Here is a 19,273-nt window from a genome sequence, read left to right on the forward strand (position 1 = left end):
CACAAGAATTCACTAAAAATACATATGCATAGTAYATATATAGAAATTATGACATAACTACACGCCACATTCCGCTAAGTGCGCGCTTGTAGGCCAGCTGGCATCCTTGTTGTCGCAGGACATGCGTGTTTACGCAAAATTAGCACTGCGATTTTGTTCACAATGTTGTAAAGAATGCTTCATTAACTGATTTCGATCTCAATTGTGTGAGTCGTGGAAATTTATCAGCAAGCGAACGTCCGAACGAACTTGTTAAAAGCCTTATTTGTGCACAACAACGCGTCACGTGACTGCTGAAATTAAATGTTTTTGCTTGTTGTTTTTTTTTTTTTTGTTGTTTTTTAGCTTTTGTTGCGCAACTATAACTAAARGCTTGACTTGCGCGAACATCGAAGTCACCTAACTGTAAAGTATTGATGACTCGGGCAGACGGTTGGTTGGTGGCTCTGCTGAAGTTGCAACTTCCGTGCTGTAATTACAAATTGGATGACGAATGAATTTTAATTGCTGACACAGAAACTCAGCAAATAACCGCAGGCCAAAGACGCCAATGACCAGCAAACGCGCGGGCGCAGTACTTCGACGAAGCGAATACCTGGAGCGTTACCCAAACAATGCAGTTGGAACTCAAATACTTGTTGCTGACAATAAGTGGCGTATTGGAGACTTTTTTGTGATATGTTCGTTGTATAATGGTAGCCATAGACATAACTGGATTCAATAGGTTTTAATATTAAAAAAAAAATATATAATAATAATTAAAAACTTTTCACAGGCTGTGACTGAGTTTTCAGAAAATTTGTGGTTTTATACTTGCGAAAAAATTCAATGATGATTTGCTAATTGAGACAATAGAAGGAAGAAGAGTAACACTACACTATATTCTAGGTATGTATTGCAAAGCAGAATGCTTACTTATTGGCATTTTCACTGAAATTAATTTTTTTATTGAAAWATTTTTTCAAAATTTGTGTAATGGTTCGCTAACAATGAGCAATTTGGTGTGATTGACAGGTCAACCAAAGAATATATTATTCTTTTCTTCTCTAAAATATGATTAATGGCTTTCTGGCAGTGGCATCATGCCTTCTTAAGAAGCAGCGGTTAACGAAGTATGAGCATAAAGTAAGAAAAAAGATCGCAGCAATCACTCACTCCCAAAGGATTTTGCATATCATGAAAAATAATTAAAATTTCCTATTTTTGCAAAGAATTTCTTTGACGAAAATATTGGAAATTCATAGACTGCGACTTTTTATTAAAAAATAACGTTTAAAATGTAATAATTTGAAAAATTATTGAGTTTTGGTTCTTTTTTAAAAAATAACGGTAAAAATATGGTCATAGTATACTACATATTTCATGAGTTAAAAAAACGCAAATTTTTCAACGCAAAGAAATGACAATTTTAGAAACATTCAGCAGAAAAGAGTATTCGTCGGTTTTTGAAGTTGGAAGTTTTGAACATTGAAATTTTTGAAGTGAATAGTTTTAGACTGAAGGTATGCTATGTAAATTTCAGTGGCTCTTTTTTGTCCACAAAGTCATTTCTAATAAAAAAAGAAGAGGGAAATTCATAGACAGTAGTATTAGTAGTCATCTTAATTTATTCTCAAGTTTGTCAGGTTAATGTGTCCAATTTCTCAATCCGACAAGCCCATATTTTTCAGAAGGAAGTATAAGCAATGATAATGGAATTTACAGAGCCTAAGTCCATTAAAAAAAAAATCTATAGCAAAACGACTAAAGTTACTGTTGAGAGAAAAATAAATTTTTTCTTTCCATAAAAAAGTTCAGACATCCTACGCTCATGCTAAATTCATCAGTTTTGAGTCTAATCGTAACATATCCCCTAATTACCATCATAGATTAGGTAATATTAACCTTTCCAATATTTAAGCATATGCCTAACATCCTAAATTCACCATTCATCCCATATCACTCTCAATCTCATAAAGTTTRATAAGAATAACATATGCTATCAAAATTTATTACATCTTTTCGCATTTAATCGCTCATGAGAGCGAACATGTGACGATGCCATTGCGTTAAATGACTCTGCACTAACTCCAGCATTTGACCTATTTTTGCCCGACTCACGTTCACAAAGTCACGTTCCTTTCATCGAACTCTTTTTGCATTCTAGATAACATTTGGAATGCATGTGTGACTAGAAGCGGAGAAACAAGATTCTGCATATCATTTCATCGTTTCTTATACTCGTACATGTATATACTCCATAAGTATACTCCTCTATCATGAACGTGATGGAGCAAATTCATTTGACAGCGACACCACGGAAGTGATGGCAGTATGATGATATGGGCGAAAGCGAGCTGGTCTCAGTGAATGCTGTGTTAGTTTGATATGAAATATTTTAGAATATAAATTTAAGAATTTATTTTCTTCTACTGAATTGATGAGATTTAAGCGGACTCGCCATTTGAGTTTGCAATGTAAATACATCAGAAGAGGAATAGAGCTCTAGCGTCCAGATTTAAATTAATTTATATTAGGAATAATATAATATATTTACTTTTTAATTTTATCTCTAAATATAAACTCTTTGAGCTCAGAATATTTTTTTTTTTTTTTTTTGAAAACAGAAGATCTAAGAAAGACCCCTTAAGTCTAATCTTTTATCAATATATTGATAGATATCAGGCCTGTGGACATACTCTTCAGGTTTTCTGAAGTCAAAAAATCAATATCAATAAGGCTCTACCCCACAAAACTAGCTTATTTTACCGACCATTTTCCTTAAAGTCATGCTCATTCTGACCAGAGTTCGCTTAAAAATATTTGATCACAGTCAATAGGCTGGCAGCAATTTACGAATATAATTTTATTATTGTATTTGCAAGGAATTTAAAATAATTTTGGTAAGAAATCATCACAGTTTTCAGCCTTTAAAGAAAATTGTTTGATATAACATGGTTGAGAAGTAAAGAATCCATMATGAAGTTGAATGAAACAATAATAATAATAGTTTGCCTAAAAGCATGCAACGATATTGGTTGAAAATTAGGCGGAAAAATCACGAAGAATCAATGCAATACGCGACGGTGCATTATAGTGGTGCAAAAAAAAAAAATTTGTCTGTCTATAATTCCGGTCTCTTGTAATGAATAACTTCGCGCAAGTGACACATRACACTCAAATAGTATTCTTTGTTGACAGTTTGGTCGGTTGGAAGGAATTTTGAGTGCACCAGACCTCGATAATCGAAGAAAATTGCGAACATAATCTTGACCTACTTAGACATGGTTTCTTTGGTTTCGGCTTCGGCTTAACTTTGTCACGATATTCGGTCGATTGRTCGTCTGTTTCCGGCTCGTAAGCATAGATCCAAGACTCTTCGCCAATAATAACACGTTTCATGACATCCTGGTAGCCGAGAAGCTTCTTTTACTTTTCCTATACCCAAATGATCTTTCAAAAAGGTTTTMACTGATTCTTCCGATATTCCAATGATGCCAATGAGATCTCTGACTGTTAGGCGTCAACTCGCAAGCACCAAATCTTTTATTTTATTGACGTGTTGATCATCAGTTGACCTTGGTGGCCGACATGTACGTGGCTCATCGTCAACGAGTTTGCGGCGCGCTTTGAATAGTTTGTACCAACACTTAATCGGGACAAACAATAATCGCCGAAGGCCTGTTCCAATATTCTGCACGTTTCTTTCCCAGAAATTTGTTTTGGCAGAAAAAATTTTATGAAACTTCTTTGTTGAATAATTTCACTTATCGTAAAAATCGCCGAATGCACTTTATGTACTTCAGAAAGACTAGCGCATAATACACACCAACGATTATTTTCATGTGGCATTTGGCACAGGTGTCACTGAGAGTTTTATGAACTTAGAAAAAACATTTTCGACGGTTGGCAATACAATAATCTCCGAACATGTTGTTGAGATCATATTACTATAACGTACAGCTACCATACCAACTGACCGACCTATCATCATCAATCATAATATCAGTCTTCGAACACATTATTCAGATATCGAAWAAGTTTCTGCAAACATTTTCTTACTATGCTATATATTTTTATTTATCATCCTTTAATCTACTTAATTTTCCTTAAAAATAGCAGTAACTTATGCATACATGCATATACATATGTCGGCTACAATAAAGAAGAGAAATACATATTGATATATGCAGGTAGGCGCCACAGAAATAAACTTGCCATACAGATTAACTCCGTGCGCCGTGATACTCTCAAAAGCACGCTGTAATATTTGTTCTGCTACTTTGCTTATTTGTATTCGRCGCCTTCGGCTATGCTACACAACTTTACCTATGTACACACATATGTATGTATGTATATGTATATAACTGTAAGCTTAATGAATTAAGCTTTTAATTTTTATTGATGTAACTTTATTAAAAATATTACGTGCCGACGCATAATTATGAGACGAAAATTTTGGGCAGCAAATAACATTACATACACACATGCATGTATAGAAGCAGCGGTATACTTTTACAGATTCATACATGCATACACAAAAGGAAGCACTTCCTTGTGTCCATGTGTCAAACGCCAACAAATAAAACACACACACATATACAAACGTATGTATGTATATGCCAAGGTGTGTGTCCACTTTCACATAAAAATATTCAGCGCGCACAAAGGATGATAAAGGCTGACGCCAATACAAACACACATACACCAACGAATACAACATGCCGATATCAGCCTGTATATACATATATGTGGGTATGTGTGCATGTGTTTGTGGACACCTGCACTTGCCAATAATACAGCGACCACAATACAAGTATTCATTCATTTAGCCCGAAGCGTGGCGTGAACGCTGGCAAATGAGACGCCGCCGCCGCAAAAGGACATCAACAATATTTTGATTAAGTTAATTAAGCAATTTTATTTGATGTGCGCAACATGGTGTGCGACAAAGGCAACATGACGACAGCGGCGCTGACAAGATGCAGCGGACGGGGACGGCTACAGAGGCAGCGGGAGCGGCAGAGGCGGAGACAGAAAGTGGCAGTGAAAACATGCACRGGCATAAAGGCAGCAGCTGCGGCAAGAACAAAAACCAGCAACAACAAATACAATAACAGCAAGAACAAATACAACAACGACAATAGCAGCAACAACATATACGTTAACAGCAAAAACAACAAAGGCAATTAAAACCGTAATGACAATAAGAGCAACAATAACGTATAGGTCAGCACACACACACGCACACGCATATGTATATCACACATATTTATTTGCATATGTGTATGGGTGAGTGCGTTGCATCCTTTTGCCATTGCCAATTGTTTTCACAGCTGTACTTTCCGCTACAACAGCAACAGCAACAAAAATTTCCTCGTTGTGTCTGCTGCTGATGATAAAGGCAACAACAGCAATAACAACTAGCCAACATTTTMCATAAATATCGCGTTTATTGTGCAAACACCGTTGTTATCCTCATTATCATGGCCACATGCTGTGCGTTGTGTGCGAACGTGGTGTTGTTGTTTTTACCACACAATGGGCAGTTTTACGCGGAAGTTTATGCAGCAAGCACCTGGGAATGTTCGAAATTGTTTCGCACAGGCACAGGTGTAATTGTGTGAATAAATAGGAACTAGAAATAGAAAGGGCAGCAAGTTTCTAACGCTTTAACTTGTATGGAGAGAGTATATAGCTAAGTTAATTAATGAATTTTTGGCAATGATGGAGGGTATATATAGAGAAAATATTGTAAAGAAATCCACTTATAGTTAGAGTATTCGATTCTAGTAATGCCAAGAAGAACTTTCTGGAGATCTAATGAGTTTCGGAATTCTTGATAAGTCATATTACGGAGTTATTTCAACATTTTCTTTCACAGAATAATTTTCTCTATGTCCAGAATTAATGCTGATCTTACTCAAAGATACCGCACATACTTTTTCGCTTCCGTGGTAGACGACATATTCAACATATTTTTGGCTTGTGAAGACATTTTTGCATGTCACAACCACGATACCTACGATTTCGCATGAAATTTTGTGTTTCCAATGGAATCGCTGCAATGAACTCGTTGCTATGACATCTTTTGAACTGTAAAGCAATTTTTTTAAGAAGTCTACCTTATAACGAACACAAGTATTTTAGAAGCTCAAGCCATTCGTTAAGGCCGTGAAATCATCGGAAACTTGCCTCCTGTTGGTCCATCCACCGCTGTTAATAACGAGAGTATCAAAACATTTAAAGAATCCCAACATTTTGATTGGGATACTTGGGTACTCAGTATGTTAATGCCAGACGCGTACCAAAAGACCAGTGTCTTTTTATTTATTTATTTATTATTTTTTTTTTTTTTGCCAAACTGACGGGTAGGCGTCGCAAAAGTGCTTCTTGACTAGGCCCCAAACTTATCGAATGTATTATCAACAGTATATGGCTGTCCACCAAACGCATAAGCAGTGTCTTACGTATAAAGAAGTAGACCGAACGCCAATCTAGTGAAAGTCGCAAGAACCTTAAATTTGCTTAAGGCTCGGAAAGCTAAACTAGCCGAGGCTTTTAACAACTAAATCTAAAATTGAAGTATAGTAAACATTTGCAAACTTGTATTGGCTTAGAAGCTGATTTTTCCAGTCCGTCTCAAATTTGATCAGATGGAAAGGGCTGTTTAATTTTTATTTTGCAGGCCTAAAATGTAAAACAATTTAGTGCAGCTAATATAATTCTAATGGCGAAGTATAAGTTGAACCTTATTCATTCAAAACAATTATAGTGGGATAAAACCAAGCGTAAAAAAAAATCAAATAACAAAAAATTAAAAAAATAATTTTTTAGCGATTTCATGGTTCATGGTTTAAAATAAAAATATTTTTTATAATTCCACTTAAAAACTTTCGAGAGATATGAAMTTTTATAACGTTTAGTATAGTCAAGTAAACGTTGCCTTAATTGAGGCACATGCATAYAATTTATGGTACACAAGCTGCTATRAAAGACAAATTTTAACTTTGGTTTTAAAATTCGAATGGTCGAAAAAGTTGTGTTTGAATTTTATTATTATTTCTAATATTAATAACTGCTGCTTTGGTATGCTTCTATGATATAGCTTATATAGTTACCTTTATCTTTATAACATTGCTTGACATATACTCCTTGACACTTTGAATCTGCTCAAAGAAATTCGTTTCTTTTTTCATAGTAACATGCAACAGCCTTGTTATTAAAGCAAATGTTTTAAAAACTTATGCTACCTTTGAATTCTTTTCATATTCCTTTCCTCATATATATACTTTAACTTTGATCTGCAACAGTTTTTTCTTTCGACATTCGAAGTGATAGGGAATTGATAGCCGCTCGGGATTGCAATCGAGTCTCAAGTGAATATCCTGCAGCAACTGACACTGTCACTGTGACTTTAGTGCAAGTATACATACACAGATGCAAGTTTTTTGCTCACAAAGGAATATAAAATGCCTGCATATATATGGTTCAGAGCTATTTGTTTTGATATTTCGCACAAAATGTAGCCAACCGCACAGTCATACAAAGAAAAACGTTGCAAAAAATAAACACGTGAGGCCGACTGAATCAAATATTCACATATACCTGCTCTTAGCAAGGTACAAAAACTATAATATACACACACATGCATATAAATATATATATGTACATCCATAATCAATGAATGCTAAACCCACCGTGCATGCCACATCACGGCTCAGCAGATTTGACTGGCACTGCAATTGAATTTCAAAATAAACCGCCACCCTGCCAACAAAAGCAACACACTCGCGCCAGTTTATCGGCAGCGTTGCTTGTGTGTGGTCGCCGTTTGTTTTGTTGATTGCGGTGCTGGCATGCAAGCGCCTACGCATTTATATATTCGAAGACACATACGAATCGAATGTGCTGGTAACTTACTTGTATAAGAATTTATTGCATAKACATTGTATCTGTGCACATATATGTATGTATGAATGCATTTGTAAGCGTGTCTACTTCATCCATTCAGGCTCAGTTTAATGTTTCTGCGTTAGTGCTCTTATTGATGTCGAGGTCCGCATTTGCGCCGATTCCGCTTCGTTGTCCTCATTTCCATTGCATATTTAGTGGCGTTTATGCGCATTTACTATTTGTGAATTTTCTGCTTAAGTGAAGCCTGTCACGACACAAATTCCTTGTCATTTATATGCGAAGGAGTTGATTTAGGAGAGAGACAACTCTGTCTACCAAATTTTTTTGTTACACACAAAAAAAAAAAAAAAAAACAATTTTTAGACAAAATAGTCTTCGTGGGATATAAGATATTCATTACCTACAACTTTGCCATATAACTTTTCTGCATAGGACTCATAGTTTTGTCGGAAAACAAGATAAACCGTTTTCATTCATTTGTCATTACGCCTTTTTAATACAATATTTGAATGCGCCTATTTGTAGACTACGCTTAGCATACAGAACCGTATATTCTAAAACGTTTTACTGTTTTGTAACAAATAAACTGAAATTATTATGTTTAAGCTTATTAAAACAGTAACAACTCAAACCTAAAAGTAAAAAAGCCAAAACTAATTGAAAGCATTTTTTTGTTGAAATAAAAATATTTTTAGAAATTATTCTTTTAATTTTGGAATACAATTTTCATAAATAGAATCAAACTATGATTTAAATCTTAATTAAATAATCTGCAAATCAATTAAATTGTCTTTCACAGTAGGTTTTGTATAATAAGTTACACGAATACGCCTGAATATAGGCAACGTTTAGCTCACAAAGTCATAAATTAAACAATTTTATTGCATTTATTAAAATTGTAGATGTTATTGGCTTTAATTCTTAATGGATAAACGATTATTGTTAACGGGTTACGACGATTTTAAAATTTCAAAAACTTCTAAATAGAAAGACCTCGCAATTGGTCGAAAAATTTTTTTTTAGATTACATGTGTGTGTTCAAAAATTATTCTTAAAATCATACAATTTTGGTTGCAACTTGACCAAAAATAATTATTTGTTTACAACTTTGCCAAAAATAATTTTTTTTAATTCTTCGATTAATCCCAAACTATATCCATCTACTGAAATTTGATTTTTGTTTTTGATTATGAGGGGTTAATTTGTTATGCTGACCACTGTGAAGAGAAATTTTCGAGCTGTGTCTCCGGAAACCTGCTGTCTGTGATGGAGTTTAAAAAAAAAAAAAAAAAAAAAAAAAAAAAAAAATATTATAAAAAATTCGCAAAATATTATTCAAATGTTGCTCTTTGATATACCCAAAAGTTGTGCTAAATTATCTCATTTATTTTATGGAAAAAAAAATTTGTCAAAACAATAATTTTTGAAAACCCTTAAGAAACAGAAAACTAATATTGCTTTCTTTAAAATTTTTGTAAATAATAAAATCTATTAACTTTTAATTTCAACCTTAATTTATAGTGTCCATTTACGAAAAATGTTGGAAAATTTTTTCTAATTATTTTTGACCTCAAAGCTATCTGTAATATCTCCTGTCTGCTATTAATACGAGTGTGACAGTTTTTTGCAGTGTAAAATATACTTTATTTATCAAAAATACCTAGAAAGTGGAAAACATAATGTTTTGAAGGATATTTTAAAAAAGTTGTCTTATGTTTGCAACTATATTTTTTATTTACTTATTTTTTTTTTCAGCCAATTGCCAACTCTTTCAATAAAATCTAATCAGGCACACTCTCACAATTTCCATAAATGTATTCGAAGAATGTCAGCAAATTGCTTAAATTTTTTCGTAGTTTCACGGAAACATATACAAGTCCATTTTAATATGTATATGTACATATTTTTATAGAAAGAGACAAGCTTTACACACATACATACATACATTATTCGAATATGTATGTATATCGGTATTTACATTGGCGAATATGGCAAGCGCTATACCGTGTAAACTGTGCTCAATTGAATAATATCCTGTCATTTGGTTGTCTGATCCGTTGTTTTATCATGGCGAGCAATCTAAATGCCTCAACGCATCGCACACACATACCAACAAACACACATACGTGCATGTGTATTTATAAGCTTTGGAAYCTATAGGAGCGTATAAACGGCCATTGGCGCAACGTGGACACGCTACACACAAGTACATACATAGGCGTTTACAATGCAAGCAGGGCCACAGTGCACAAAGGCACAGTTGGTCAAATATATCAGTAAATATAACGGTCAACTAGTGGGAAAAATACGTTACAGTGCACAAAAAATAAAAAAAAAATGTCTGACAGCAGGCTTTGATACAGATATAAGTATGTATGTATGAATGTTTACATATATATATATATGCATTCGTAAATAGTGAGTAAAGCCAGCGCAAGCGAGGATTAAAAGCGAATAATAACTGTAATGCTGCTGAGTTACATTTGGATGACATTTACGTGCTATAATAAAGTTTGATCTTTTGCTGTTCATTAGTATTAATTATTGTTTTAATAATATTTTGAACGCATAAACATTACTCAGCCAAAACACGAGCCTTGGCGACTTGACTTAACCAAATGAGTTTAAAATTAATGAGCTATCAAACTATGTATTTTCCAGAGTGTTTTAAAGCAACTAGTTGCGGAGTAGTTTCGTGAGAACTAGTTCCCTTTAAATTTCATTCTTTATCAATATGACCATAAATGGTACTTACTAAAAAATATATTTTTAACTGGTTTCGCAGTAACTAGTTCTAAACTRTCTTTTCGAAGTTGACTAATTCAATAGACTATTCAAATATTAGCGAGTGATCAAACGCATTTTAAATATATAATTTTTAATTACTCACAGAGATACTAGTTGCGGAGTAGTTTTGTTAGAACTATTCTTTATTTTATTTTTATTTAAATAAAAGTTTAGTTACTTAATTATATTTCCCGTAAGTGGTTTAGCGGCAATTAGTTATGAACTACTACCGAAAAAAACTAGTATGCTGAAAAGCAATTCCAATTTTAAGTAAGATTTTATTTTTAAAATTCCTTTTATTTTTTCTACAAAAAATTTAGTTACTGAAATATATATTTTTTTACTGGTTTTTAAGTAACTAGTTGCGAACGACTGTCGAAAAACTACTTTCCAAACTCTTAGACTTTGGAACTGATTTAAAGCTAAGTTGTGGAGAACTTCTTTCAAAAGCACTAACTTAAAGCTAACTGGTTGAGTACTACTTTCAAAAGAACTGTAAATTGTGTAGACTATTCAATTTTTAAAAATTGCATATAATCTAACTGCTAATTTAGTTATTAAAAAAATATTTTAATCCTATCTCAAAAAGACTGGTTCGAAATTAATTCCGTTCTTCGATAGAATAGTAGAATTTTGAAATATTTTATTTATTATTATTTTTACTATTGATTTCCCTACTCACTTCATATTTACTTCTTTCAAAAGAACCAATTTCAACTTAACTGGTTTGTAACTACTTTCAAAGGACTAGTAATTCTTTCAATTATTAAATTTTTTTAAGTATCATAACATAGACGTCCAATTTAGTTACTAAAATAAATATTTTAAACTGTACTCAAAGTAACTAGTTGAGGACCACTTTCGAAAAAAACTAATTCATCCAATTATTTTTTCTTTTTAAATTTGCTTAGATAACTATTTCTACAAAAGTGATTAGCTGACCTTTAAAAATAATGCACTGTTAGCAAGTATAAAAACACATTAACAACTTTCCTACAGGGTCCTGCTCGGTATGAGTAACAGCGTTGTTAAATAAACAAGCTCTGCGAGGGATATGTGCGATTTTACGCTGGAGTATAAATAAATCCTGCAACGGTCATAAAATAAAAGGACACAAATGTGTACACACACGCACATCCACATATGTGCTGCATAAAAAATAAGCGGCAAGCAATATAAATACATCCGCACACACAGCACGCTCTTTACATGCTTGTGCACGCCAGCGGAAGCTATTGCTGATTTTTGCCGATTTTATTGGCATTTTACGGCTGCCGCTGCAATTTCCCTTTTGTTTCTGCCGTCACCATGCTTTTGTTCGCCGATTTGAGCACACAGCGCCTGAGTATATGCAACAATTGCGGCAATTTTACGCGCAATGTTATCTGCTGCCTTAGTTTTTTCGCTTTTTTTTGCTTTTATTTTCATGAAATACTACAGTTAGTAGCGCGTTTTGTGTGCGAAATTTTAAATGTGGTAATTTTTAAATAAATAAACATTTTTTCGCACCCTCGCTTTACGCCTCAGTACGCTTGCCGCACAGAGCGTGTTGTAAATGTTTGCCGGATATGCGCGCTTTCATTATGGAARCGCCAACAAACACAYACACRTACAMATACACGCATTTATGGCTTATTCATACACTCATTTATTTATGCATTTAATTCATTCAATTACACATTTCTGGCAATTGGCTGAGAATGGAATTGTAAAATGAATTAGCCACCGGCTGCGCATTTTGAACGTTTTTTCTTCAAAGCTCAAGCGCTTAACGCATGCGAAACGGCACTTTTTTCAACGCTTAATCAAGGGATTTATTTGCATTTAAATGGGCTCACACGCACACATGCATATAATATAGTATATATACAATTACATTTATGCATTTCACGCACACACACACACACCAACAAATATGTATTTTGTAATATAAATGTGAAGCAAGCGCGCAAAACGCTTTGTCGCTGTTGCTGTGCGTACGCTTGTATTTTCGTGCAAATTGCTTGTCCATTTGTTGGGTCGCATCTAACAGCATATGAATTATTCATTTCACCATTGAGGCAATTATCATTTACATATCTGAATGCTAAATTTCATGCGCCGTAAAAGGTAGTCGTCCCCTCATGCGCGCTCTCTCTCTCTCTCTCTTTCTTCATGCTGTACCACGCTTCAGCGCCTGCTATCTGAACCTAACATGCATAGGTGCTCGTCAGTCAAGCGACTGTTTACACGAACACATACACACTTACTTTCGATTTGTTAGGGTTTCTGTTATTCTTTCTTGAGCGCCCAAATGTATGCTTCACTCAAGGGCATACTGAAAGGCTGCCTTTAAAACTAACGAAATTATTGTGACGGCCCCCACAATTTTGGTAAATTTTATGCTATTTTATGTACTTGCATGCACATATTTACCTTTTATTATTTATAACTTAGCCTAAGCATAAAGCTTGCTCAATTTCTCTCTCTRCCATTTTCTTCCATATTTTCTCCACATATCAAGTGGACTGCCATGTGGCTGCAGTGCATATCGTTGAYCGCCTAGCCTGCAGCCGAAAAGGCATAAATTCTGTTTGCCCACGTTTTCCCCGAGTCCTGCATATTGATTACAATTTCATACGAGCGCCAACTCAGCTAGGTAAGAACTCGATATCAGTGTAGACTCCAATTTCTTGTTGCTTTCTGGAAAAATCGTGGCATTTTTGGCAAGCTGTTGGTTGCCAAATTTTTGTTTACTTCCGTTTTTGTTTTTAACTTCGACTTTCTTTCCTTTCTGAGTTGCATTTATTACAGTCGCTGCCTGTTAACCCAAATTCGTAGTGGCGGCCATGCTCGGAGTAAATTACAGGAAATGTATTTAAGGTGAACAGGTAGTACATTTTTAGACATTAAAGGTGATATGTTTCAGTGAGTGGTTGGTGTTAGGTATAGTAGAAGAAATATGAGAATTTTTTGCTACTACTATGCTGATAATGCTAGTCTATCTTATCAGAAAAGCCTTAACAGACTGTTCGCCATTTGAATGTGAGTTTCATCCTGAACCCTCTTCAAGATTATAGTTGTTAGAGGACAAGTYAATTTACATTTTTGGCTAAATTATTCAGTAGTTAGACCTGCAGTTTGTAGGTTATATTTACATTTTATTTGACAAAGGAAGAAATTCATGCTTTTTATCATATCCTTTCCTGTTTAACTAATATATCGTCACTTAAAATGCAAAAATAACCGTAACATCACTTTTTATAGGTTTGCTGGCGATGGAAGAACGAACAATAATAGAAACCGCTCATATTAAAATAAAATTTTGGTTTTGCTTATAAAATGGTTATAAATTGGTTATATWTGAGAGCGGAAATGGAATTTTAGATATTACCATATATATACGTATATAACATGATGTRGTGAATCGTATGCAATAAAAAACTCAATTTTCAATTTTTTCTATGACATGTTGAATTTCAGATGGCAATATGTGGSATTGTCTYAGAAATACGAAAARACTTTTTCRACTACCCWATATTTAAAATAWAGCAATAAAAGGATTGYTTGCAGAAAAYTTAGTACTTTATAAGAATCCTTATATTATTATTGAATTTWACTCTGGTTCACATACTTGTTATTAACTAGCAGTTCTATTTGTAATAYTTATTCCTGATCAACCTAAAACAAGTAGTTTGACTCACTCTATCAGCACTATCATCATTTACCTTCAACCAGGATATTTAATGCAGCATTTTCCTCGAATATATTAAAATTTTTAGTATCTTTCAAAAGATGTAAATTGGATTAGTACATCGCAGATCTAACCCCACTTTTGAGATGCAAGCAATTGTGGTTACAGAATATATAACATAAGTATGTAGCGAAACTTCTGAGAACACAAAATTCTGAACCTTCAATTATGTCAGTCACAACACTGTTTTAAATATATAAAAATGAGAATAATCGATTATTATCAATATATATAGAAATAATGCAGTAATCTCTTAACTGATATACATAAGTTTATAATATAAATATTCAAATGATTTAACTAGTTCGAGCAACATGTTATTCCAAGCAATCTTCTGTACCACATCTTCAGTTAAAATTACTTCAACAACCTATAGTCAAACTTTATCAATTATTTTTACCCAGCTGATCATACTTGGTATAAGTACGTGATGTATATGATATAAACTTAGAAATCAGCAATTAATAACATTTCGAAGAAAAAATCTAATTTATACCAAGTAATGATCAAAGAAAACGAAATGGTAAAAAATTCTGTAGAAGTGTTTATAGAGTTTCCTTTTTATTACAAACATAAGCAACTCAGTGGCAGAAAGTATTCAGTGGGGATCGTAAAGTCATCGGAAACTTGTTTCATGCAAGAGATATTATATAATGAAGGATCTCAATATCTCCTATGCAACCTATCGTTACATTTCGGTTAAAGTTTTGGGTATCAATGTCCGACCCGTACCGAAACAGGATATTTATCTTTTGTAGAAACGGCGTTGGACGGAGATGACAAAAGGGATACATGAAAAAACTTTAAAATGTAATTTCTGTTAGTCCGGGTCAAATKTGATCAGATAGTGCATAGWTTTTAGGATTGAAAAATATGTATAGTAGTACTTGTATCCGTACCAAGTGGACGTGCCAAAAAAGTGGACTTCACTAAAACAAAATTAAATAAGACTATTCAAAAACGTTAAGCATTTGACAATATGTATAATCTGGTTCTAAAAATCAAACAACATAAATGGTACTAAATATTTAAGAAAAAATCTCCCTTTGGTTGAATGATTTCTTTGACATATAATTTATATCAGGATGTGAAAAAATCGGGTTGACTTTACTCGTTCTACATACATTGGTGATGGTATGTAAAGGACCCTAATTCGAGAGATAAAATCATGTAAATACTAATACTTTTGAATATATATAATTTATATATTATTTGGTTCAAGTGATGCAGCTACACATTGACCTCATCACGTCACCAAAATGTGACTACAAATTCTTTTCCCCAAAAGCATAACAAAAATATTACGAATTATTAGTTCTAAAAGCAACGGAAACATTATAGCGTAGTGAAGAAGCTATGAAAGTGGTAAAAAGTGAAAAAATGCAAAATAACAAAAATGTGAGGAAGAATAATTTGGGGCGATCAGGGGCAAAAGAGAGGTAAGAAAAAAAGTGGAGCGTGATTAAATATTTAATTGTTAAAATSGTTTATCTCGATTCAGACAAAACTACGAGTCTTATAGTATATGTAAAGATATATGTCAGAATTTTATACAATAAAAACCTTTCAGTGAACACCCTTTGTTCATAATTTCAATATGTTTATGAAAAAATCGGTCAACACAGTCTCCGGGTTTTTCATTTTCATCCTGCAGAACAAATTTTTTTCTTTTACGAAATTTTGCGTAAATTTGCTGTATTTTTAATAAAATATAATTTTTTTTCTCCTTGAAAATTTCTGATTGAAAATTTAATTTTGTAATACTATGTCGAAAAAAAGAACCTAATTTTCAAGCAAAATTCTCACGTYAAAATATACCATTTATCAGAAAAGTTAGAAGTCCTTCTGTTTGTTAAAATGTCTACTTTCTGTTTGGATAAAAAATATATAACACTATTCTGGAAAAGCCTTTTCTAACATTCTGAACATTTCGGCACCAGAAATTTGATTGCGCACTTCTTTGTTGAATTTGGATTTGGATTTCACTCGTCATAAAAGTCGCTGAATTCACTTTATGTACTAGAGAAAAACAGGCTCATACTAAGCACTAATAATTATTTTGATGGAACATTTGACACATGTCGYCTAAAAGAAAAATTATTTCGTCAAATGAGCTTTCGTGAGAAATTTAAATTATAAAGTAGTACWATTTTTTGCYCATAGTATACATTGTAAAAAATCTGCTCCTTTTCAGAGCACGAAATATCAAGTATATGAAAAAAAAATCTGCTTCACATCATTTAGTGTATTTTTACCTACTAAGTGGAAATTGACAATAGTAGTTTTCAGCTTGCCTACTGGTGTTACTTTAACTTAAAATGCCACGTTTAATTTTTGTCTACAAAGCTCCTATATAAGTATTTCAACACATAAATGCRCTACCTGACCTACTGAACCAACATTTATTAGACTATACCATAAATACTCTGCACTTAAACAAAGCTTTACATGAGAAAAATGCAGGAAAGGCAGTACCGTTAAAAGCAAAAGTTCCATTCYATTCATTGGTCACGTACTCAACATTAAACAAAATCATTTTCCGTGTTCATTGCCGGCTGTTTGAGGCAATTTTATGAACGTGTGCATGTCAAGGACCAGAGTAAAGAGCCAGCAGGAGCCTACATGGGTATGAAGGTAAGTAAATATATATATATATCGGTAATCTACATAGTGTTATGCCGTTCTACTTAAGTAGATAGCGGCACATTTAAAGTTAGAGACACAAAAACACMCACACACGCAAGTACTATCCACACTTTATCACACGCTTATCGCCTCAAACAAGCGTCCGGAAAAGTTGGACATTTTACATTTATATGGCTTACAATGGCACAGAGCACGCCTATAACAATGCCGTTATTTATGTGCTGTGTTGTTACAACTTCAAACTAATAAATTTATTGCACTTCAACGCAAGCACAAAAAGTTTAAATGAGCTTTGTGTTGGTGCGGGTTTGTGTGGATTTATTTTTTTTTTTTTTTTTTTTTTTTTTTTTTTTTTTTTTTTTTTTTTTTTTTTTTTTTTTTTTCCTTCTCGCTTACCTTGTGCATGTGACCATTTGAGCAGAAAAAATATTACGAAGACAAATCGTATATCCATGTGTTGACTGGCGTTTGTGCGCCGCGTCGTCCAAAACTTGCCACTGCTTAGCAGGTGGCTGAAGAGGCCAAGCAGCAGCATTTTATTTGCAGGGATGTCAATTTTTGTATTTTTTATTTATTACTTTTGCTGCGCCTAACAATGTTTGTGGCTGAAATTTAACTTTAAGTTGATTTTATCGTGTTTATTTCGTTGTTTTTTGGTGCAAAATTTGCGACAAACATTTTGTCGAACTCAAATATGTGGATTTTTGGGCATATTTATGTATTCATAAATATTAAGTTATGTTATTTATGCATGGAAATGCCTTTATAAAGAAGCATTTAATTATYTTATGCTTTAATTATGCATATGTGGCTTGTAATTAAGTCTAAATTGTATTTAAAATTAGTTATTGTATAAGTGATTCTGTTTAAAAATTTAGTTTAGCCCGTTTTCTCAAAAAATTTAAAGCACTTTATAGAAATTTTTTACAAATTTTGCATTTTTGTTAAGTTTACGTATCATTTTTTTTGAAGATATTAAATTTTACGWATTTTTGCATTTCGTCATAGATTTATAGAACAGACGCCAAGTCACCAAGAACTGCATATTTTAAAGTTTTAGTTTTGTTTTTTTATTAAAATTAATATGCAAAATATTCAAATTAGCTTTTTATTGAATAAATTCTGAGTTAGTTTCACACACGATATCTAGCACGCAGCAATAAAATTGTATTAACAAATTTTTTCTGAACAATTGAAACAAAATTAMTTTTCAAACTACACCAATTTTCCAAAAAATTAGCTAAAATTTGCWCAACAAACCGCTTAGAGCAAGAAAACCGCACACCTCCAAAAATCATAGCCTACTTCAAGGCGCTACCCTATCAGTCAAGCGTTACCTTGAGCACCGTTAGCACACACAAGTGTTAAAGTACCACTAATGCACACGAGCACACACATACACAAACACGTAGCGCGCTACCGACAAATTCGTTTGTGTCCACAATTCAATTCAATTAGACAGTTTTAACGCCTGCCAACTACGTCGCCGATAATTACAACAAAAATTAATTGTCACACTTAACCCAAAATGGATTTGTGTAAGTTAGCACCCAAGCCAARCTAGACGGTGGCTAACGAGCCTTGAGCTGCGCAGCAGCGTCTGTAACAGCGACGAATCACAGCAATTAGCGAGTAACGGCGTCAATGAAAAACAAATGTTGGCGGCGGCGTGACGTTGTGACGGCGTGACCCAGCAAACGACTGCAATATTAATGTGTTGACGGGGCAGCGCGGGGTWGTAAAGCAAGCAACGCGACCGGAACAAGCGCTTAACCGCAACAGCAGGATGTTGGAGGCGGCTTAAATTGCGGCTGTTGTTGGGTTAAGTACCTAAATGTAGGCAACGACAAAGTCACAACGCGCGCACACACACATAAATTTAAGTCACGGGCAATTTAAAAGTGCTGCAACGCTTGAAAATTCGCACAGCACTGTCTTTGCTCGGCTTAAACGGCCAGCGCTGCCGGCTAAAGAGTAATTTAAAGCACACACACTGCACTACCGTTAGTTGCGGCACAGTTTTAACAGCTACAAATTAAAATCACAAACGTTTTTTGTGTTAATTTCAACACTTTTCCGAACATAACTGCTTATTACACACTCTGTATTGGTTTATCATCAACAGTTTGCGTGAAAAAAATKCCAAATATTTACGACGTCGAACAACCGTAGTGGCGGCCTTTTCGCACGATAACCAAAGCTCAACTGAAT

The 19,273-nt window shown here is 33.8% G+C and overlaps 1 protein-coding gene across 1 annotated transcript in view; it reads right to left on the reverse strand.

Moving 5' to 3' along the window:
- The window catches only part of LOC108973761 (roundabout homolog 2), a 163,049-nt gene extending 145,223 nt beyond the window's left edge, over positions 1 to 17,826 (reverse strand). Inside the window, exon 1 of the mRNA XM_018941239.1 lies at positions 17,459 to 17,826. Coding sequence (XP_018796784.1) covers positions 17,459 to 17,597 — 139 coding nt within the window. The 5' untranslated portion in view covers positions 17,598 to 17,826. The remainder of the gene's footprint in view (positions 1 to 17,458) is intronic.
- Between the last annotated feature and the right edge of the window lie 1,447 nt (positions 17,827 to 19,273).

Source organism: Bactrocera latifrons, unplaced genomic scaffold (assembly GCF_001853355.1).
Source record: "Bactrocera latifrons isolate USDA-ARS-PBARC rearing strain unplaced genomic scaffold, ASM185335v1 scaffold_5, whole genome shotgun sequence".
Lineage (NCBI taxonomy): Eukaryota > Metazoa > Arthropoda > Insecta > Diptera > Tephritidae > Bactrocera > Bactrocera latifrons.